This window comes from Chiloscyllium plagiosum, chromosome 1 (assembly GCF_004010195.1).
Source record: "Chiloscyllium plagiosum isolate BGI_BamShark_2017 chromosome 1, ASM401019v2, whole genome shotgun sequence".
NCBI lineage: Eukaryota > Metazoa > Chordata > Chondrichthyes > Orectolobiformes > Hemiscylliidae > Chiloscyllium > Chiloscyllium plagiosum.
In genome coordinates this window covers 145,194,160-145,218,616 of record NC_057710.1, presented here as the reverse complement: position 1 = coordinate 145,218,616, position 24,457 = coordinate 145,194,160, and the positions used below count along the sequence as shown (strand labels likewise).

The window sequence follows — 24,457 nt, the reverse complement described above, 5'->3', positions numbered from 1 at the left end:
TCCTCACCGCCTCTCCGGCCTATCACCCTCACCCTCACCTCCTTCCACCTATCGTATTCCCAGCGCCCCTCCCCCAAATTCCCTCCCCCTACCTTTTATCTCAGCCCACTTGGCACACCAGCCTCATTCCTGAAGAAGGGCTTATGCCCGAAACGTCGATTATCCTGCTCCTCAGATGCTGCCTGGCCTGCTGTGTTTTTCCAGCACCACATTTTTCAACCCTGGTCTCCAGAATCTGCAGTCCTCACTTTTTCCCAATACACGTGTGGCCTACGTGCGTTGGAGAAACCAAATGCAGACTGGGTGACCACTTTGCAGAAGACCTCTGGTGTGTGTGTAAGCATGACGCTGACCTTCCCATTGTCGGTCATTTCAACAGACCGTTCTGCTCACACGCCTATTTAGCTGTCCTCTGCATGCTGCAATGCTCTAGTGAATCAGAGCACAAACTGGAGGGACAACATCACGACTTAATACGAGGCACTTCACAACCTTCTGAGCATAATATTGAGTTCAACACCTTAAAATTGTGAACCGACTCCCATTTTTTCCCTTCCTTTTATATTTACTTGTTATGTTCTTTGTCACCATGTCCTCTCTCCATCATTCCCACCCCAATGGGACTGTCTTCTCTTTTGTGACTGCTGTGCCATTCTCACATTGATTACTTCATTTGAACTATCAACATCTTATCTTCACCTGTACTCTACACCTCCACCATTGCTACAAATATGTAGAAGCCTAACAATAGCATAAATGCTGTCCCCTCAACATTTCACTTCAGCGAACTTAAAACGTCAGCTTGTTCTCTGTCTCTCTGTCTCTCTGCCTCTCTTCCTCTCTTCCTCTCTTCCTCTCTGTCTCTCTGTCTCTCTGTATCTCTGCCTCTCTGTCTCTCTGTCTCTCTGTCTCTCTGTCTCTTTGTCTCTCTGTATCTCTGCCTCTCTGTCTCTCTGTCTCTCTGTCTCTCTGTCTCTCTGCCTCTCTCCCCAGCACTTGACTCATGGCCTTGAACATTATGACACTTCAATTGCACGCCCACATATGTTTTTAAGGTTGAGATTTCCCACCTCTACTAGCCCTCCAGGTGGTGCATTCCAGATTCTCATCACTCTCTGATGAAAATGTTTCCTCAAAGCTCCACTGAACTTCCTGCCCTTCATCTTAACATTATACCCCTTTGTTATTGCCTCTTCAACCGAGTGGAATAGTCGCTTCCTGTCCACGCTCTTATAATCTTATACACCTCAATCAGGTACCCCCTCGGTCTTCTCTGCTGTAAACAGAAACCACATGAGCCTATCTAGCCGCCTTCATTTGAGTCCCACAATCCCAGATAAAGCCTGGCGAATCTCATTTGCACATCCCCCAGTGTAATCACATCCTTCCTGTAATGCGCTGACTAGAACTGCACACACCATTCTGGTTGTGGCCTAACCAAAGCTTTGCACAGCTTCATCTTAACCTCTCTGTCCTTAGCTTTATCAGCCATGGCACAGATTAAGTGTCCCATGTGCTGCCTTAACCACGCTATCAATCTGCCTTGCTGCCCTCAGGGATCTGTGAATAAGCACTGCTGGAACACCTTGTTCAGTTCAGTTTCCTAGAGTGTTGCTACTTATTCTATTCTTCCTTGTCTTGTCCTTTCCGAAGTGCAGCACCTTATATTTAATAGGGTTAAGGGTTGGCTAAAAGGGTTAACTATCTGCCACTGTTCTCCTGTCTGACCCACTCATCTGTATCTTCCGGTAACCATGGCATGGAACCGTGATTCATGTTCAGTTTCTTTAATAATTACATGTCCTTTATTCTGACAAAGTTGGTTTTGGCTATCTTACTATTCCTTCATATCTGACAATCGTACCCTCTGTCGTGTGTGATAATTTGCCTCAGACGTGTGAATCTTTTCACTTGTTTCAGAAGCTCTCAACTTATTTCACTTTCTTTTCTGGGATCTGCTTCAAACCACTGTCATTGTCTTTGTATCCTTTTTCAAATCGATGTTCATCTAAGCTATGGCTCCACAGGCATGAAGGAAATGGCTGACCACCAGATAGGTAGTGCAGGAGTCTCTAGCTGTTGCACAGGGGAGGAATAAGAAAGTGTGCGAATGCAGTAGGTATAGAGGATTCAGTTGTAAGGGTAGTCATTTCTTTAACTGCAAACAGGATTCTTGGATAGTATGTTGTCTCCCCGATGCTATGGTCAAGGATGTCTCAGAGGGGGAAGGGTTAACAACTGGTGGTCATGGTACACATTTGTATAAACAACAGAATTTTTTACAAAAAAAAACGATGTAGTATCAAAAGCAGAAGATAGGGCATTAGGAGAAATTGAAAAGTAGGACCTCAAAAGTAGCAGTCTCAGGATCATTGCCAGTGCTTGTGGGAGTCAGTAGAAATAGCAGAATGTATCATCTGAACACATGGCTGAAGAGTTGGTGATTGGAGGAGGGCGTCAGATTCCTGAGGCATTGGGAGCAGTTCTGGGAAGGTCGGACCATTACAAACTGGACTGGTTCTGCCAGGGTAGGACTGGGACGGATGTACTGGGTTGAGTTTTTGCTTGAGTGGTTGAGAGACCTTAAACTAAAATGGCAGGAGGGGGGATGGAATGGGGTGGGCACCAATGCAAGGAGAGGTGAAGGAGAAACAAAATCCAGAACAAAAGACAGAAAGAATAATAAGTGATAGGTTGTGACATCAAGGCCAAAATGAAATCTTAATGAGCATGAGACAAGCTTGTGCAGAGCATTTGCAATTAAGTCGATGAATTTATCATCTAAGTGGATGCAAACTGGTTTGGTGTAGTGAAGATTACAGAGACGTGGCTGTCAGGTGACCAGAGGTGGGAATTGAAGGAGCTCTCCTGCCCCATTCCTGTAACCCCACAGTTACCAAGGCTAACCCACCAAACCTGCAAATCACAGGGCAATTTACTACATCCAATCCAGCTAGCCTGCACATCTTTGGACTGTGAGAGGGAACCTGAGCATGTCCATGCAAATATGGGGATAATATTCAACCTCCACATACAGTCACCCAAGGAAATAACGTCTACTGGACAGCTTCATCAGAAAGTAAAGATACAACATTGGCTCAGATGTTGCTGTAAAAGTAACAGTGGGACTATCAGTGCAGATTGATAACTGTTACTAACAAGTACGAAGGACGATTACTTTTGTCACCTGCATTTATCGTGAATCACTGAAATCAGAAACTCACTGATTTATCAGCAATGCACTTTATTGGTTGTATAAACAAAGGCTAGATTTCAAGCTCATTCAGCCCTCATTTGAATGATAATGAGCCAGTGACAAGCGAAGTGTGGTGAAATTAAAATTTGCCCTGTTGTTTCTTGCTTATTAATGTGGAGCATATTGTAATGCCGGTTTAAAGAAAAACTATTTTCTTTGTTTCTTAAATGTAGTTGGTGCTTAGCATTGATCAGATTAGTATGAGCATAACGAGCAATTAGAGTCATAGAGTCATAGAGATGTACAGCACAGAAACAGACCCTTCAGTCCAACCCGTCCATGCTGCCCAGATATCCCAACCCAATTCAGTCCCATTTGCCAGCACTTCCTCCCTTTAAACCCCTCCTATTCATATACCCATCCAGATGCCTTTTAAATGTACTAATTATATCAGCCTCCACGAGCCAGCAGCTCATTCCATACACCCACCATCCTCTGCATGATAACATTGCCCCTTAGGACCCTTTTATATCTTTCCCCTCTTCCTCCTGAACCTATGCCCTCTCGTTCTGAACTCACCCACCCCAGGGAAAAGAGCTTGTCTGTTTATCCTTTCCATGCCCCTCATGATTTTATGAAACTCTATAAGGTTACCCTTGCCAGGGAAGTGATTCCCGGGCTCCTTGTTGAGATAGCTGTATCATTGATGGTCACAGGTGAGGTGCCGGAAGACTGGAGGTTGGCTAACATGCTGGTAAGGACAAGCCAGGGAACTGTAGACTGATGAGCCTGACGTCAGTGGTGGGCAAGTTGTTGGCAGGACTCCTGAGGGACAGGATGTACATGGACTGATTAGGGATAGTCAACATGGCATTGTGCATGGGATGTCATGTCTCGAGAACTTGATTGAGTTTTTTGAAGAAGTAACAAAGAGGATTGATGAGGGCAGAGCAGTAGACGTGATCCATATGGACTTCAATAAGGCGTTCGACAAGGTTCCCATGGGAGATTGGTTAGCAATCTTCCATGGAATATCATGGTTAGCAATATCATGGAATACAGGGAGAACTCTCCATTTGGATACAGGTCTGGCTCAAAGGTAGAAGACAGAGGGTGGTGGTGGATGTTTGCTTTTCAGACTGGAGGCCTGTGACCATTGGTGTACCACAAGGGTTGGTGCTGGGCCCACTGCTTTTCGTCATTTACATAAATGATTTCGATATGAACATAGGAGGTATAGTTAGTAAGTTTGCAGAATTCACCAAATTTGGAGATGTAATGGTCAGCGAAGGTTATCTCATATTGCAATTATATTAAAGAATATGCAGTTATACGACAAGGCAGACATAAAATGAATAAATATACACAGTGGCATTAAAATCCAAAAATGCAATGGATTATATTGTGAAGTTGTGCAAAGAAAAATCACAAAAGATTGGTGTTTGATGTATGATAAAGGCTGTTCTTATTCAATGCTGTATTGGCAGTCGAGGTGTGTGTGGAACTGTGGGTTAGAATCTAATCTGTTAATCTTCACATTCTCAATCAGAATAGGATCAACATCCAAGGGTTCATTTTGATTTTAAATGGTATGTAAAATGGTTGATAGTAAAAATGAAAATTGGGAGTGATGTATAACAAGCAGCTAAATTATTATCGCTTATTTTTTCATTCTATGAATCAAAATTACCCCATCACTTTCAAGATTCCATATCAGGATAAATGTAACAGGCAGATTATAGGTGTTACATTAAGCTGGTTCGAGATACTTCCTTGTAGTTGAGGATCTACATCAACAAATTACCTTTGGTCCAAAACTGAACGACACAAAATTGCCAAATTTGTTCAGAATAAGTATGATAATGGTTGCTGTAAGAGCTGAACATTTGCATAGATGCTGTAGGAGATTCTTCTTTTCTTAAGAAATAAATATGTGCCACCAATTGTAAAACAAGAGACACTGTACCCTGCACCTGGCATTTGTGTGAATGTGATGATGACATTGCGGGCAAAAGTATTATGGTTTTCTCTATACCTGAAGTTGTAATCCTGCCTAAAAGTAGGTGTTGTACAAACTGTTGTATGATAGCTATAAGGAATATCACACAAATTCTGCAAAGAAAAGGAAGTAGAGTCTGAATAATTCTACTAATTAAGACCGAGGAAAATTATACAAGTGATTTTTGGATTTTTTTTGCTTCATATGAAATATTTTGATCAATCAGCAGAAATATGTCAAAATTTTTATCATGATTACCAAGCTACAAATTAAATAAAATCTTTGTTTTGCAATTATGTTGCAAATCTGTTAAAAGCGTATGAGTCATTAACTGCTTACTCCAAATGGCTGAAGGTGATGTGATGTATAGTTGTCTTTCACATGATACATACTGGAAAATAATGGTAAATCTGGTTCTTGTTACTTTTCAGTGTACTATGGGCAGGATGGTCATTTTGGACCCTGTGAAAACAAGTACTGTGGGCTTGGCCGACACTGTGTTGCAAACAAGGAGACAGGACAGGCAGACTGTGCATGTTTGGAACGATGTAAACCCAATTACAAACCTGTGTGTGGTTCCGATGGGGAACTTTATGAAAACCACTGTGAGCTTCATCGTGCTGCGTGCTTGAAGAAACAAAAGAATTCAGTTGTCCATAATGAAGACTGCTTTTTCAAAGGTAGGAATCTACAAAAATCAATAAGTTGCAAAGTTATGTTTCTGAATTTAAATAAGTCAAAATGTATTATTTTGCTTGTGACTTAACTGGATGTCAGAAATGAGCTATGAGGGAGGAAGGATACATGTGATGCGCAGTACAGAAAGAGTAGCTGTTTTTTATTTGTGAACATTTTCTGTTTCACTGTTTTGAATGAGAGCTATGAGAAGATTGTATTTCTTAAGACTGTTTCTAAAGAAATTAATTACAGGATGCAAAAGTGAATTGAAGGATTATTTTTTAGTAATTTGAGATAAATGTACTGTTTACGAGACCACAGTGAGCATAAACAACATTCTAATGTTCTTGTCTGTGATTGTAGTTGGGTATGAGCTCATTTTATAGAGCAATGGTTCCACCAACTTGCTTGACGAAAACACCTTTGATTTAATAAAATGCTCTGAAGTATTTTGAGAACAAAATATTGCAGCTGCCAGATTTCTGACATCAGAGCAAAAATTACTGGAAAATCTCAGCTATGGAGAGAAACCATTTAACATTTCAGAACATTCTGATGAAATATCATCAACCTGAAACATTAACTTGGCTTTCTTCCATGTCTAGTTGATCTGCTGAGTTTTCCCAGCATTTCTGTTATTTTGCAGGACTGTTGTCAAATAAACTTTAAGAACAACAGAAAGAGGTATGAGAACAGACCCAAAGATTGGTCAAAAAGAGAGGTTTTACGAAAAAGAAAGTTTAAAATTTTAAGGGGAAGAAAGATGGGGAGGTTCAGCAAGGAAATTTGAGAGATTCGGGCCTTGGCATTTGAAGACACAACTACCCATGTCAGACCATAGAGCATAAGATTAGATTAGATTACATTACAGTGTGGAAACAGGCCCTACGGCCCAACAAGTCCACACCGACCCGCAGAAGCGAACCCACCCATATCCCTACATTTACCCCTTACCTAACACTACGGGCAATTTAGCATGGCCAATTCACCTGACCCTGCACATCTTTGGACTGTGGGAGGAAACCGGAGCACCCGGAGGAAACCCACGCAGACACGGGGAGAACGTGCAAACTCCACACAGTCAGTCGCCTGAGGCGGGAATTGAACCCGGGTCTCTGGCGCTGTGAGGCAACAGTGCTAACCACTGTGCCACCGTGCCGCCCACTGGGTATGATTCAGCCACTGGGTATGATTCGCTGTTCGAGGAGGTCATGTCTGATCTGATTACCATCAATACTCTCCCATCTTTTCTCCATAGCCCTTGATTCCTTTACTGATTAAAATCTGTTCAGTATGGAAAATCAGAAGTTCAAGAGAGCAAAATTGAAAAATTCATGAATTTTTTTGTAAGGAACTTTAAGTTATTTTTTATTGTCAATTCATTGGAAAAAAATAGGAACATAAGAATTAGTGGGGGTAGGTGAAAGCAATTCAGCCCTTTAAGCCTAGTCTGTCATGATCATGGCTGGTCTTATTCTGCTCTCAATGCCACTTTCCTGCCGGCTTCCCATAGCTCTTTACCCTGCACTTCATCAGAGATATCTATTTGTTTCTTGAATCCGTTAACTGATTCTGTCTCCGATACAGAAAATGCAAAAGGACAGGCAAATTCAGAATTATTTTGTCCATGGCTAACCTTAACAAAACAGATAAGGTGGCAATAGTTGATGCAAAGCTTGGTAAAAGAGTGTAGGATTGCCATTCTTATAGTTATTCTGTGTTATATGGGCTGCTCACATTTTTAAATCATTAAAACACACAATCTTGATGATCAACTTTCACTTTTGTGTTATAATGCATTTTTGTGTCCCTCTGTCTGTGTCTGCCTTCCAAAGCTGACCACTGTGGAGAATTACTTAGATGAAAATTTTAAAAAATTGAAAGCACAAAGTGTTCCAATGCTGTTTATTTGTCCCGAGTGAAGACCAAGAGCGGAACTTCTGTGCGATGTTTAATAGTCACTCAAATGAGTATGAGTCAGCAAATAACAACAGTTTAGGTCAATAGATGTGGAACTGGAGAAACACAGGATGAAGGGTTTTAGCCCGAAATGTCAACTTTCCTGCTTCACCGATCCTGTCTGACCTTCTGTGCATCTCCAGCTCCACTCCATTGACTGACTTCTGGCATCTGCAGTCCTTACAGTCTCCAACAACAGTTTAAGGATCGGTTAGTTTTAGTCATTCAGAGATGGAGCCAGAGAATATATATCTTGAAGTGCTGCCATTTGCTGTGATGAAATGGGCTTGTTGAACTCCCAGGATCCATTTGGTAGCTGTTCTCAGTTGGTTATCAGGCAAAGTTCTGTTTGTTGCTGTTCGGGTTCGGGCTCTCCAGGCCATTTTGTGCAGCTGAATGTTGTGTTAATGTCAAGTTAAACATGTTTTATGGTTTGACCATGTCTTTACGTCTGAGGGGTAAAGCAGAGGGTTTTAATTGCCTTACTACAATATATAGAAAGCACCCATAGCATGGGTAAGACTGAGGAAGTCAACAATCCCACTTCTCAAAATAAAAGATATTCGTTTTTCTTTCAATCTTTCCAACTGGCTCAGAATTTTTAAACTAAGTTGTGGCAGAATCATAGCATCCCTACAGGGTGGGAGCAGACCATTCAGCCCAATATGTCCACACTGACCCTGAGAAGAGCACCCCACCACCCCGACACCCCCCACCCTATCCCTGCAATCCTGCATTTAGCGTGGCTAATCCACATCTTTGAAATGTGGGAGGAAACTGGAGCACCCGAAGGAAACCCAGGCAGACATGGGAAGAATATGCAAATTGTACACAGATAGTTGCCCGGGTGCCTGGGACTGTGAGGCAGTAGTGCTGACCACTGAATCCCTCCATACTTCCCTCCAATCCCCTTGCAATAAAGGCCATCGTGCCATTTACCTTCACCATTGCTGTTTGAACCTATGGGATAACTTTGTGTTCCTTGAATGAATGCACTATCTTCACATCATCGAAGGCATATTCCACTTTCCTACCCTTCCTTCCAAAAGAGACTAATGTCAATTCCCCCATCATACCTCATCTGCCATCTTACTGCCCCTCACAGGCAATTAACATAACCAGACCTCTTAACAACGCTTTCCCTTCCTATGATCCACATGCAGTACCCAACTTTGTATGAAAAGCAAATTGCAATCTATAACATACACTTATCATCCGCATTCACCACTTCCAATTGGTGTAAAAAAATTGCCCTATATGTATTTTTAAAAAATCTCCTTAAACCACCTTAAAAATATGCCTCCTATCACCTTAAAAATATGCCCCCAAGTCTTGAAATCCCCCATCCTAAGGAACGTGCACCTATCATTAACGCTAGCTATATCCCTCATAATTTTTATAACGTCACCTCTCAATCTCCTCCATTCCAGGGAAAAAGTGCCAGCCTATCCAGTCTTTATTTATAACGCAAACCTTCCATTCCATGCAACATCCTGGTAAATCTCCTCTGAACTGCCTCTAGCTAAATAATATCCTCTTGATAACTGGTTGACCGGAACTGGACACAGTACTCCAGCAGAGGTCTCACCAATATCCAGTGTAATCTCAACATGACGTCCCAACTCCTATACCTGAAGGACTGAGCAATGAAAGTAAGCGTGCTAAATGCCTTTTTAACTACTCTGTCTCTATGTGACAGAAATTTCAAAGATTTGTGTACCAGAACCTCTGTTCTACAACACTACCCAAGGCCCTACCAGTAAGGGAATAGTCCAGTTGGAAGACAGTGAGCAGTATTTGCTTAGTGTTGCTTGGAAGACTGTTATTTGGAGATTCAAAGGGATAGTGCCAGCAAAGGGAAGCTAGCTGTCATTGAAAGAGGAGGAGTTTTCAGTGAAGACTTTGGAGTACAGTCTCAGGAATCCAGTGGGCCACAGCTTTAAGGTGAGAAATGAAACACTTGAAGGTGAACAGCCTTTCAGAGAGTCTGAATTGAAATAGAGTAAAAATTTTTAAATTTGATGTGGTGACCCATAATGTCACGAGTACCTGGACAGATTGCTGAGAAAGCTGCGGGATATGTCCTGGATGCCTTAGCTACTTCATTACGCTCTGTGGGGTGTTGAACCCCAATATATATTTTAACACACAGTTAACTTTTGGTGCTAATTTCTGGATGTTAAAATATGTGTAAAATGTAAAACAATCATGAATTTGTGTGTTAATTTTGTTCAAAATATGTCAGTGCTTGGTTTTAATATCTTAGAAAGTACATGGAATCTCAAAATTCTTTCTATTTTTAATCAATAATAAGTTACTGGTCCCTAACCATGTCATAATATAAATTTAGTGGTTTCATCTGGAATGATAAGGTAAGTGATATCACAGATAACATAAAACTCGCACACAGTACAGTATATGCCACAATGAAAAGCTCAATTATTTCAATATCACTTGAATCAATAATATGAATATGAAGAGCTCTTGTTGCAACCCTAAGCCGAAGCTGTGGGTTTACGGACTAATCCAGGCGACTGACTGTGTGGAGTTTGCACGTTCTCCCCGTGTCTGCGTGGGTTTCCTCCGGGTGCTCCGGTTTCCTCCCACAGTCCAAAAGATGTGCAGGGTCAGGTGAATTGGCCATGCTAAATTGCCCGTAGTGTTAGGTAAGGGGTAAATGTAGGGGTATGGATGGGTTTCGCTTCGGCGGGTCGGTGTGGACTTGTTGGGCCGAACGGCCTGTTTCCACACTGTAATGTAATCTAAATCTAATCTAATCTCGTGGCTATGAAAGTTGCACTGGTAATGTGTCAAAACTGGTTGATTATCAACCTGTACATCTTTCCAGCACACCCATGGCAGACAAAAGAATGGCTGTGTGTCTAGGCACACTTGATGTGGAATGACAGCCTGCAAGCTATACCCTTTTGTGACAAGCTATTATCCTATCCCAGGATGAAATGGCCACAGAAACAGTCTTAAGAACATTGCTTTCTCTGTTTTGTGTGCCATTAGACATGGAAATGACTAACTCTACATGGTCATCTGGAGCAATTGTTCAGTAATTTATCAAGTGAACTAGATTTCCCTTCAGAGAGGTAAGAGAAAGGTAATTAATGTGATTGTTTTGCTTGACACCAGTGCACCTTATTGGCAGGTATGCTTCAAATATCACAATCACAGAGCCAGCAGCAAGGAAACAGGACCTTTGGCCCAGCTAGTCCGTGCCGACCAGGTTTCCTACACTGAACCATTTTCCTTCATTTGGCCTATATCCTTCTCAACCACTCCTATCTAAGTAAAAGACATTTGGACAGGTATATGTTATAATTGTACCTGCCTCTACCACTTCATTTAGCAGCTTGTTCCATACACCCACCAGCCTCGGTGTCAAGAGGTTACCCCTCAAGACCCTTTTAATGCTTTCGCCTCACCTTAACTCTATGCCCTCTAGTTTTGGACTCCCCTACCCTGGGGAAAAGACCTTGAATATTCATCTTATCTATGCCCCTCATGATTTTAGAAATGTCTGTAAGGTCACACCTCAGCCTCCTCTGCTTCAGGGAGGAGGAAAGCCCCAACCTATCCAACCTCTCTCTTGTCTCTCAGACTTTCCAGACTCGGTAACATTCTAAATCTTTCTTTACACACCCTCTATTTAATAACATTCTTCCTATAGCAGGCAGCCAGAATGGTACTCAGTACTCCAAATGTGGCCTTACCAATGTCTTGTGCAATGTGACAGACCAACTCCTGTACTCAGTGCTTTGACCGATGAAGGCAAGCATGCCAAACATCATCTTCCTGTCTACCTGTGTGCCACTTTCAAGGAGCCATGATCCTGCATCCTAGGTCTCTGTTCAATAACACCTCTCAGGGCCCACCATTAACTGTGAATGTCCTGCTGTGGTTTGTCTTTCCAGAATGCAATACCTCACATTTATCTGAACTGAACTCCATCTGCCATTCCTCTGCCCACTGGCCCATCTTACTGGCCATATTCTCATCCAAGTCATTTATACAAATGACAAAGAGTAGACCCAATACCAATTCTTGGAACAGACTGCTAGTCACAGGTCATTAACCTCTGACAAGCTTTTTTGTTTCCAATTAGCTAGCTCTTTCTGGATCCCATATGATCTAATCTTACTGACCAGGTTACCATGCGGAACTTTGTCGAAGTCCTTGCTAAAGTCCACGTAGACACGTTCTACCACTCTGTTTTCATCTAGCTTTCTGTTCACGTCTTCAAAAAATTTGTGAAACAGGATCTCTCGCACATAAAGCCATGCTGACTATTCATGATCAATCTTTGCCTTTCCAAACGCATGTAGATTCTGTCTCTCAGAATCTCCTGCAACAACTTAACCACATTAATTGGCAACATTAGGCTCACCAGTCACTAGTTATCAAGTCAGAGAGTCCTACAGCACGGAGACAGGCCCTTTGGCCCAAACTGGTCCATGCCGACCAAAATGTCCATCCATGCTAACCCCATTTCCCTGCACTTGGCCCATATCCTTCTAATTCTTTCCTATTCATGTGTTTGTCCAAATGCCTTTCAATTATTGTTAATGTACTCACCTCAACCACTTCTGCTGGCAGCTCATTCCATATGCGTACCACCCTCTGTGTAAAAAAGTTACCCCTCAGGTTCCCTTTTATTCTCTCCTCTCTAACATTAAAGTGATGCCCTCTAGTTCTCGATTTCCCAACCCTGGGAAAAGAAAACTAAGTGCATTCACCCTATCCGTGTCTCTCATGATCTTATATGCTTCTATAAGATCCCCCCTCAATCTCCTATGCTCGAAAGTAAACAATCCCAGGTTGTCCAATCTCTCCCTATAACTGAGACTGTTTAGACCAGGCAACATCCCTGTGTATATTTCTGCACTCTTTCCAGTTTAATAACATCCTTCCTATCACAAGGTGATCAAAACTGAACACAAAATCCAAGTGCGACCTCACCGATGTCCTGTATGACAGCAACATAACTTCCCACCTTCTATACTCGGTGCCCTGACTGATGAAGGTCAGTATACCAAAGGCCGCCTTCACTGCCCTGTCTCTCTATGACTCAACTTTCAGAGAACCGTGCACCTGAACACCAAGATCCCTCTGTTCCATGACACTCCTTAAGGCTCTACCATTCACCATGAAACTCCTAACTTGACTAGACTTTCCAAAATGCAAAACCTCACACTCCTACTAAACTCTGTTTGCCATTTCTCGGCCCACTTCCCCAGCTGATGAAGGTCCTGCTGCAATTTATGATAACCTTCCTCACTGTCCATGATATTGCCTGCAAACTTACTGCAATCAAACCTTGTATATTCTCATCCAAATCATTGAAAGAGGTAAGGCTTTTTCTTGAATAATGATCTCTCTACACCTCAAGGCTCTCTGTCGCTTCCTTTCACTCTAGTAGCCCTCCACTGACATACACACCCACCTGGTGGAATTGATCCTCAGCCTCACAACTTTTCCTTTCAGTCCTCCCACTTCCTACAAACCAGAGGGGTGACCATTGATACCCGTTTGGATCTGAGCTATGCCTGCCTCTTCTGAGGGGATGTGGAACAGTCCCTGTTCTACAGGTACACCAGTATCAACCACCACGTTTTCCTCTGCTACATTGATGACTCTATCGGTGCTGTCTTGTGCTCCCACGAGGAAATTGAAAAGTTCGCCAACTTCACCCACACCTTCCACCCTGACCTCAAGTTCACCTGGACCATCTCTGCCACCTCCCTCCCCTTCCTGGACCTCTATATCTATCCAGCAATAGACTCAGCACCGACATTTATTACAAACCCACCGGCTCCCACAGCTACCTCAATTACACCACCTTGCACCCCTGCAAAAATGGGATCCCATACTCCTAATTCCTCTGCCTCTGCTCCCACGATGAGGGATCCCACTGCAAGTGCCCTCCTACTTCAAAGTCTGCAATTTCCCCTCCCCCCGTGATCAACAGTGACCTGAACCACATCTCCTCTACTTCCTGTACCTGAGTGCAACTGATGCTATCTGAGCTCCCCACAAGAAGGTAAAGGATGTTGAGCTACACAAAGTCATGTAGGTAGTTCAGAGAATTTTAAAATTAAGGTATTAATGGTCTAAGTCTAAATGTAGATCAATGAGTGCAGAAGTGTTGATTTAAATGAACCTGTCTGTGGGCTAGAATATAGGGAAGAGCATTCGTTCTGGTCTGTGGAGGGTAGAAGATCGAAGTTGACCATGAAATATTAGAACAGTTGAATTTGGACAAAACAGAAAGATGGATGAGTGTTTCAGCAATATATAACCTGAGTTAAGGAAGGAATGTTGCAGAAGTGGAAGTAGGTTGTGGAGGGATTTCAAACTCGACAAATTCACTTTAGGATTAGTTAGAATAAAAAAGTTCTGCACAACGTATTTTAGCCTGTGACAGTGATGAGAGTAGATGAAAAGTAATAGAAGTTGTCTTCAGCTCAAGCACAATGACTTCAGGCTACCTTTTATTTTTAAAAGTTTGTGTCAGTGCCCTTCCTAGAATTTTGAAATATTCTTTTCATAGTAATTGTTTATTTTAAGTAAAACAGGAATAACTATGTCAGAAGTCTTTGTAGAAAGTTGGGAGGAGTTATTGCAATAACTTCACAAAACCTTTGTCACATGTTACAGACGTGCTGGGTTCTCCACTGTTTGCCCCTGCGATTAATTCAGTGTCTGTGACAATACTTCTAAAATAATCTCCATGCTCTTAAACTCAATGCCAAGCCAGTCCAACCTGCTCTAGCAATGTGTAATAACATCTCCGAACCACTTGATTAACCTGTATCCAGTACCTTAAAGGACAGGTGTATATGCACACCATGGTCCTGCGATCTATGGTGCTTGCCAGGGTCCTCCCAATTGTCATGCATTCCCCTTGCCTTGTTTGTCCTAACCAGTGTGTCAACTCGCATTTATCCATATTGAATTCCTTTTGCCACTAATCAGCTTGTATATGTTCTCTAAGACTAACATCCTCATTATTTACCGCCCTAATTTTTGTATTGTCTGTAACCTTATTGACCAATTCTTCTACATTCAAGTCTACATCGTAGAAACCACAAGCAGCAAGGGCCCCAATGCGACCCCTGTGGATCCTCTGGACATAAACGTTCAGTCAGAAAAACACCCCTTAACCATCAACCTCTGCTTCCTGCCACTCAGGCAATCATGGATCTGAATCTAGATCTGGATCTCTGGATCCCATGGGCTCTTATCTTCTGCTATTTGTCTCCCACACAGAACCTTATCAGATGTCTACATGAAGTCCAAATTGACTACATCAAAATCATTGAAATCATTGGTCACCTCTTCACAAAGTTCAATCAAGTCAGTCAGGCATGGTCTGCCTTTAACAAAATCATGCTGACTATTCCTGATTAATCCCTGCCACTCCAAATACAGAGTAATTCTGTCCTTTAGAATTGTTTCCAATAGTTGCTGTACCACCAAGATTAGAGTGACTGGCCTGCAGTTTCCTGAATTGTCACTTGCTCCCTTCATGAAAAGTGGTACCACGTTGGCTGTCTTCCAATCCTCTGACACCTCTCCTATATATAGAGGAATTGTTTGCTACTTCCACCCACCCACCCCCCCCCCCCCACCCCACCACCACCCACCCCTCCAGCACCCACCCCCATTGCCTCACACATCAACCTGACAAACACATCTTTAAACTGGCACATTATGAAGTGGCACACTCAATATACTAGCAAAAGCTATATGCCTCAGATGCCATGAAGTTTACTATATTATTCTGATCAATTATTATAGTTTTTAATATATTTATGTTCATGTAAATATGCTTGTTGTTCAATTGAATGACCATACAAAATCAACAATTGACTCAATTTCAAGTCAGATATCACAATCTACCACAATGTCTGAGTAGTCAGTTGAGGGTGCGAGTGAGCAGTCTTTTTGTTGGTAAGTTTTATTTAAAGCAAAGTTGTAATATTATTTAGGTGAGTAATGCTGTAGCTAAATTCTAACAGTGATATGTATACCCCTGCATTTTATTTCTATTAATTAGTGTGCTTTTACATTGATGATGTGGAGCTGTTGATTATCTGGAATTGTTTCATCAACCTGCACCCTCCTAGTCTCTCAGATGCTGGTTTGTAGAAAGTATGCTATATACATAAACCGTTAGCAAATAAATCTTGTGCCAGATTGTTTGTACAAAATCGTTGGGAGTCGAGACCTTGAGTATTAACAAGTTTTATTCATGGCAATGGGGAGCACATCTTCCTTCAGAGAAGTCCAGTGAAGTCAAATGAAGTTCAGTGTTACAAGGTATGTATTAAATCATAGCTGAAAATGTGTTGCTGGAAAAGCGCAACAGGTCAGGCAGCATCCAAGGAGCAGGAGAATCGACGTTTCAGGCATGAGCCCTTCTTCAGGAATTCTCCTGCTCCTTGGATGCTGCCTGACCAGCTGCGCTTTTCCAGCAACACATTTTCAGCTCTGATCTCCAGCATCTGCAGTCCTCACTTTCTCTTATGTATTATATCATAAGCTCACTGACCATTAATGATGCAAGTTAGGAGCAGTCGTAAGGTGAATGGTCAGTTTGTACACCTGCTGCGTCCATTGCACAGACCTACATTTCTCAAGGTCTACACAACTGAATGTTATCTTGTCCTGCAGGTTTAAGCTGGACAGAAACAGATAAGCGGCATAATGGACAGTACATCATCTATGAAGCAGAACTGTGTCTCCGGGCCAGAGTAACTGAGGCAGCTTGCAGCTGCAAGGTCATTCTGGCAAAACACATTCCTCAGCTTCGTTTGTAAAAGCACATTGTTAGCAGTCTACATTTTACTGCAAAGATTGCTTTGTGACAAAACAGCTTTCACACGCATTTGTAAAAGGGAATAAAACCTTGTCAAATTTTCTTCCACAATAAAACAGAATATTTACTCACAGGCAACTACCACCTACAAATGCTTTTTGTGATAAACAGGTTTTCAGCTGCTTTGTGAATTGCACCAAGTTGCAACTCCTATTACCTTCTAAACCATTGCCCTATCATGCTTGTTGATGACAAATTTTGCCTTTGACAATCTGCAAATGAATTTGAACAGAAAAACACATCCTAAGTAGAAATGGAAATCTAAAAACAAGTTCAATTTTCATCACAATTTGCGTCCAGTTGTTCAAGTGCATTTGGAATATGGTATCTACGGTGTAGCATTGCAAACAATGAGGTGACTAAAAATTTACGACTTATTTGTGAAAAATACCTTTTCTTGTACCCACATGGTTTACATAGAAACATGACCGACCCTTCAAGCCTGCTCCACCCTTCCTCGCGAACATAGCTGATCAGCCAACTCAGTAGCTTAATCCTGCTTTCACCCTGTAATCTTTGATCCCATTCACCCCAAGTCCTATATCTAGCTGCCCCTTCAATACATTCAATGTTTTAGCATCAACTACTCCCCGTGGTAATGATGCTTAGAGATTGTGATACGCAGCTTCAGATCAAGATGTAAAATTTTGTTCCATGTGCTGCTTGACATCCAATTTAGTTGCAACACTTCAAATACACACGGAGGCCTTAAATTGCTTCTTTTCATTAATAGCAATGGCACATCTTGGAAGGTCAATCTGTGCTTAATAGGTGAAAATTGCCACAGGTGACAGGAAAAGCTGTTTGGTTGTGTGTGATAAATATTGGAAAAAATTAGAAATTCAATCTACACATTAAGACAAACTCAATCATTTGTTAATTATTGAACGGATTGTTGTGATGATGTCATCACTTTTGCAATAGTACAGGAGCGTGTACCTTGTATGTGTAAATGTTGAAGCAAAATATTGTTCCTGAGAACAATAGTAAATGAATCATCTCAAATGGCTAAGGACTGTCAAGTTCATATCAAATGGGAGACACTATCATGTTGGCAGGATCTGATGTGGTAATATCACCAGGTGAGTAGTTTAAACCCTCAGTTTCATTTTCTTTCTCAAATAAAACTTGAAATAATTTGTATTCCAGCACAATTAAAAGCTAATAATTGGTGATGTGGTAGGAAATTTCAGATGTGAGAACCAACATGGTTGAAGGAACAACTGAAGGTGGTGCAGTGGGAGTGAGATTATGGGATAAGTTCAGAAACAATTATTTATTACATGATTTTCCCTTTTTGGGATTAAATGTGTTGGTGGGTGTGTTAGGTTAGGAGCTCAACAACCACCCGGAGCTGAAAGGAGGTCTGAGCTCCAAAAAATGGGGACTTGGCTGGAGGCCGGATTGGTGGCTGGCTCCGGCACGGGCTCGGGTTCAGCAGCCACAGGTGGTGGGTTGGCGATGGCCAAGGGCCAGTGCAGAGCACAAGCTGGTGGAGAGGTTGTACTCAGTACTGGGCTAAACCTTGTGCCTGGAGCAGCCCGAAGTTTTAGCCTACCAGGTACCGGACTGAGCTGGCCAGGGCTGAGAGGGATCCTGGGGCCAAGGCTGCTCGCCATTAGCCTGGACCTGCAATTGCCTCCCATTCCTTAAACAAACCTGCTTCACATCTGCCTTGGGGAGCTGAAATTTAAGGGTGCGGTGATACAACGGCATGGTGGCACAGTGGTTAGCACTGCTGCCTCACAACGCCAGAGACCTGGGTTCAATTCCCGCCTCAGACGACTAACTGTGTGGAGTTTGCACATTCTCCCTGTGTCTGCATGGATTTCCTCCCACAGTCCAAAGATGTGCAGGTCAGGTGAATTGGCCATGCTAAATTGCTCGTGGTGTTAGCTGTAGGGGTATGGGTGGGTTGTGCTTCGGCGGGTCGGTGTGGACTTGTTGGGCCGAAGGGCCTGCTTCCACACTGTAAGTAATCTAATCTAAACAACGGGTAGGACAGGGGATGTAGTTTGGAGTTGCTCCTCAGGAATGTAGTAAATTTATATAATTTTAATTTCTTAAATTTGGTCGTTACACAGCCGCTATACTCCTTTTAAAAGAAAAACACGACCTATTTTTCCCTGCATCCTATCAAATGGCGACTTCTCGAATGAAAACCGAGTCAGTCAAGTCCAGTCCTGCTATGCCGCGTCGTTTACCTGAGCCCAAATCTCCGGAGAAGCCAGATACTAATGAAGCCATGCTACGTAGCATTAATGGACGATATGCAGGCCGAAATAATCACCAAGGTTAAATCTATAATTTCAGAGACTGTTAATAAAGAGGTAGCAACTGCTCTGTAGCCGTTGGAGGAGAACGTTTCTCCACAATGTGGGACTATTTTGGACCTGAAACATTCAGCTAATGAGCAGGATAACCAGGTAGCTAGCCTCCAAGCTAATTTTAGCGTGTTATCTGCTACGGTTGAGTCTCTGACTAAGAAATGTGAAGATTTGGAGGCCCACTCCAGGTGAAATTATATCTGACTTGTGGATTACCTGAAGGATTGGAGGGTCTTTGTCACGCAGAATTTATGGCCCAACTTTTACAGGACTTGCTCAGTCTTGAGGCTGAACCGTGATGGATAATGCCCATCACATGCTGAGTGTTAAATGGAAAGAAGGCAAATTATCTTGCCCGATGGTCGTCAGGGTGAACCAGTTTCAAGTGAGAAATCACATTCTGTGCTGTGCCGGAGATGCTTCTTCCCTTGAATATAATGGAAAGAGAGTATACATTTTTCCGGATTTTACCCTGACTGTGGCTAAGCAGCATGTGGCTTTTGCCAAGGTAAAGAAGGAGCTACACTCATGTCCTAACATTAAATTTGGCCTCCATTATCCAGTGATACTACATATTACCTTGACAAGTGGCCTAACTTAGATTTGAAGACCTGGGGTCAGGCTATGGACTTTGTGAATAAAAACCTTAAAAAGATCACTGTTGCAGAGCCAGATGGATGGTTGAGCCTAACTAGGCCATTTAGACATTAGCTTTATGCTACCACGAACAAAGACTACATTTCCCACTGTGAAGATGAAGGTGGATGCTATGCTGTGTTTACAGACTTGAAATTAGTATTCTTCTTATCTTTGCTTCATTCGCCAAGAAGTACATATTTTCTTACTCAATACTTTATTTTGTTGGTACCCAAGAATGTAGAGTTTAATTATTTAACTGTATATAGTATATATTTTTATTCTACTTGTATTTTTACTCCTTTCTGCTTTGCAGGTTTTGTACAGTTAACATTTACATTCCCAGATTTCCCTGAGTAGTTTGCTTGAGCTACAAAAGACAACAGTTTTTTTTCTACTATACGGGAAGAGAGTATGCACCCATCTTGAGGGTACTTCTGTTGGGAGGAGAAGGGTTGGTGGGCAGGTATTCCATTTTGGGGGGGAATACTGCTGCGGGGGGTGGTGTTGTTTGTTTTGTTCTGATGGGGATAGGGAGGGCGGCGTGGCACATGCCTCACTTTTACACGGTTTTCATTTGTTAATCTAATATTGCCCATTTGGGACTTTACATGTGATTATTACACAGGTTAATGCTTCACCACCTTTGGTTGGCAGGGACATTAAGTTTGCCAGTCTGAATTGCAAAGGCCTGAACAATCCAATTAAACGCAGTAAGGTTTTACATTATTTACACCATCTTAATGCCCATATAATTTATTTACAAGATACCCACTTGAAAAATATGCACAGTCCTAAGTTGAAGCGAGATTGGATTGGACGAGTGCACTTTTCCTCCTTTTCCAACAGATCCAGAGGAGTTGTTATGCTTTTACATAAATCTATTCCTTTTGTCCACGTTAAAACTATCTCTGACTGTACTGGCAGATTTATTATTATTACTGAGCAGATTTCTGACATTGATGTAATCTTGGGTAATGTATATGCTCGACTAGGATGATGAGGCTTTTTTCAATGTTACGGGATTCACCTTCACACCAGTTAATCTTTGGCAGAGATTTTGGTTGAATCCTCACTTAGACCGTTCTTCCTCTGTTCCAAGTGCCCAATCTAAATCTGCTAAAATTATTAAGACTTTTATGGATCCCTAGTGGTTCTTTAATCCCTCTAAAAAGGATTTTTTTTTTTTCGCATGTCCAGCAAACTTTAACACTTTTTGGTGGATGACACTCTGCTCAAACCAATTTCTGATTGCAAATATGATGCAATTGTTTTATCAGACCATGCATCTATCTCTATGAATGTCCGCTTTCAGAAGCTTCTTAAAACACACCCACCTTGGCATCTCAATACACGCTTACTCTTAGAGGGAGATTTGTTCATTTTGTCTCTCAGTGGATAGAATTTATTTAAAAAAAAATACAGCTTCCTTGCTGTGGGAAACCCTGAAGGCATTCATCAGAGGTGAAATAATGCCTTATGTAGCACATCAGAATATACTTAGGGAAGAGAAATTGACAGGGTTAACACAACGTCTGTCTCAATTAGACTCTCGTTATGTAACCTCGAAGTCTCCAGAAGTGTATAAAGAACGCATATCCCTACAGGCCGAGTATGATGTAATGTCTCAATACCCCACTGAGCTTTTACTTCATTCTAGGTCCACATTTTATGAAGAAGGAGATAGAACTAGTAGACTGTTGGCACATCAGTTGCGCCAAATGTCCTCCTCACAATTAATCCCACAAATTAAGGCTACTTCAGGTGTCATGCCAGAGCCATTAGAAATCAACCAGGCTTTCAAGGAAGTTTACATTTCACTTTGTTCACCTGAATGTTCTTCTGCCCCAGCAGATTTTGAGATTTTCTTTTGGTAAGACTAATATTCCGGCTATTGATCAAAATGTGGTGAAGAAATTGGAACAACCAATTACAGCAATAGGACTTGAGACTGCGGCTAGATCGCTACAAAGTGGTAAAAGCCCTGGACCCGAGGTTTATAAAACATTTTGGAAAAAACTGGTTCCGCTTTTGGTGGTAGTGTTTGTTGAAGCGTTTAATTCTGGCTCTCTTACTCAAACTTTGACTCAGGCATCAATTTCTTTGCTTTTAATAATCCCTTAATGCGTGGTTCATATCGTCCTATAAGAATGCTAAATGTTGACTTTAAATTATTGACAAAGCTATTGGCCTGACATTTGGAAACCATCCTTCCATCTATCATATCCTTGGATCAAACGAGATTTAATTGCAACAGGCACCCTTTTTTAAATCTTAAATTGGTATTTAATGTTGTTTACAATTCTTCCCCATCCACTCTCTCTGAGGCTTTGATGTCTTTAGATGCTGAAACAGCCTTTGATAGCCTGGAATGGAATGTTTTTTTTACTTTGGAGAAATTTGTCTTTGGGGGAAAAAAGAATTCTTGGATCAAACTACCCTGTGCATCACCACAGGCCTCTGTTAGTACCAATAATATGAATTCTGACTATTCTTACCTTTTATTGTTCCACTAGACAAGGTTGGCCTTTGAGTCCACTGCTGTTTGCCATTGGAATTGAATGTCTGTCTCTTGCTCGACGGACTCATCCTGATTTTCCTGGCATTACTAGAAATGGTAGGAGAAAGTGAGGCTTGCAGATGCTGGAGATCAGAGTCAAGAGTGTGTTACTGGAGATGCACAGCAGGTCAGGCACCATCTGCGAAGCAGGAGAGTCGACATTTGGGCGTAAGCCCTTCATCAGGAATGAGGCTTGTGGGCCGTGGGGCTGAGAGACAAATGGGAGGAGGGGATGGGGCTGGGGGGCTGCAAAGGTAGCTGTGAATGTGATAGGTAGATGAAGGTGAGGGAGAAGGTGATAGGTCAGAGAGGACGTTGGAGTGGATTGATGCGAAAGGTGATGGACAGGTCAGGAGGGTGATGCCGCGTTGGGACTCAGATAATGTACGGGGAGGGGAAATGTGCAAACTAGTGAAATCCACATTAATCCCATGTGGTTGCTGGGTCCCAAGGTGGAATGTGAGGCGTTCTTCCTCCAGACATTGGGTGGTTAGGGTTTGACGATGGAGGAGGCCCAGAACTTGCTTGTCCTTAATGGGAGTGGGAGGGGGAGTTGAAGTGTTCAGCCACGGGGCAGTGGGGTTGGTTGTGCAGGTGTCCCAGAGATGTTCTCTGAAATGATCCGCAAATAGCCATCCTGTCTCCCCGATGTAGAGGAGACTGCATTGGGTGCAACGGATACAGTAGGTGACGTTAGTGGGGGTTCAGATAAATTTCTGTTGGATGTGAAAGGATCCTTTGGAGCCTTGGATGGAGGTGAGTTGAGTGGTGTGGGTGCAGGTTTTGCACTTCCTGCGGTGGCAAGGGAAGGTGCCAGGAGCAGGGTGTGGGCTGGTGGGGGTTGTGGATCTGATGAGGGAGTTGTGGAGGGAACGGTCACTCTGGAATGCTAATAGGGGTGGGGAGAGAAATATGTCTCTGGTTGTGGGACCTGTTTGTAGGTGGCAGAAGTGGCAGAGGATGATGTGATGTAAACGGAGGTTGGTGGGGTGAAAGGTGAGGACAGGGGGTTTCTGTCCTTATTGTGTTGGGAGGGGTGGGGTTCAAGGGCGGAGGTGCAGGAAGAGGAAGGGATGCGCTGGAGGGCATCATCGAACACGTGTGAAGGGAAATTACGATCTTGGAAGAAGGAGGCCATCTGGGACTTTGAGGTGGAACTGGTCATCCTGGGAACACATGCAGCAGAGGTAGAGAGATTAGGAGTAAGGGATGGTGTTTTTACAGGAGGCAGGGTGGGAGGAGGTGTAGTCTAGGTATTTGTGGGAGTCGGTGGGTTTGTAGTAGATGTCTATGGTGAGTTGGTCACCGGAGACAGTGATGGAGAGGTCCAGGAAGAGGAGGGAGGTGTCTGAGGTGGTCCAGGTAAATTTGAGGTCGGGATGAAGAGTGTTAGTGATGTTGATAGTGAAGTGAAGTTTCTCTCTCCATTCCCTCTGCACTTTTAATTTGAGAATCTTTCAGTAAGATCTCTGGGTATAAATTAAACCTGAGGAAAAGTGAGATATTTGCTATCAATAAGCCTGTCAGGGAATACCCACGGGATAATTTACCATTTAAAATTGCCAACTCTGGTTTTGTTTATCTTGGTGTACACATGGCAGATACACTCGGTAATTTGTACAGGAAAAATTTTGAACCATTACTGGTACAAATTAAACGAGACTTGGAGTGATTTGTCTCGTTAATTTGTCTGTTGTTGCTAGAATTAGTTCCATTAAAATGAATATTTTTGCACGACTTTCTTATTTATTTCAAGGCATTCCAATTTTTCTCCCTCTTTCCTTTTTGTGTAAAGTAGATAGTCTCATTCTTAGTGTCATAGAGTTGTACAGCACAGAAACAGGCCCTTTGGTCCAACTCGTCCAAGCCGACCAGATAGCTCAACCCAATCTGGTCCCATTTGCCAGCACCAGGCCCATATCCCTCCAAACCCTTCCTATTCATATACCCATCCAGATACCTTTTAAATGTTGCAATATCCTAGCCTCCACCATTTCCTTTGGCAGCTCATTCCATACACATACTACCCTTTGTGTGAAAAAGTTGCTCTTTAGTCCCTTTTAAATCTTTCCCCTTTCACCCTAAACATATGCCCTCTAGTTCTGGACTCCCCGACCCCAGGGAAAAGACTTTCTCTATTTATCCTATCCATGCTCCTCATGACTTTATAAACCTCTCTAAGGTCACCCCTCAACTCTCCAGGGAAAACAGC

General features: G+C 42.5%; 1 protein-coding gene across 3 annotated transcripts in view; it reads left to right on the top strand.

Annotated features, from left to right (window-relative positions):
- Nucleotides 1-24,457, top strand: part of fstl5 (follistatin-like 5) — a 534,185-nt gene that overhangs the window by 120,263 nt on the left and 389,465 nt on the right. For all 3 annotated transcript variants that reach the window (XM_043698761.1, XM_043698740.1, XM_043698750.1), the window contains exon 4: nucleotides 5,627-5,875. In XM_043698761.1, the coding sequence (XP_043554696.1) occupies nucleotides 5,627-5,875 (249 nt within the window). The remainder of the gene's footprint in view (nucleotides 1-5,626; nucleotides 5,876-24,457) is intronic.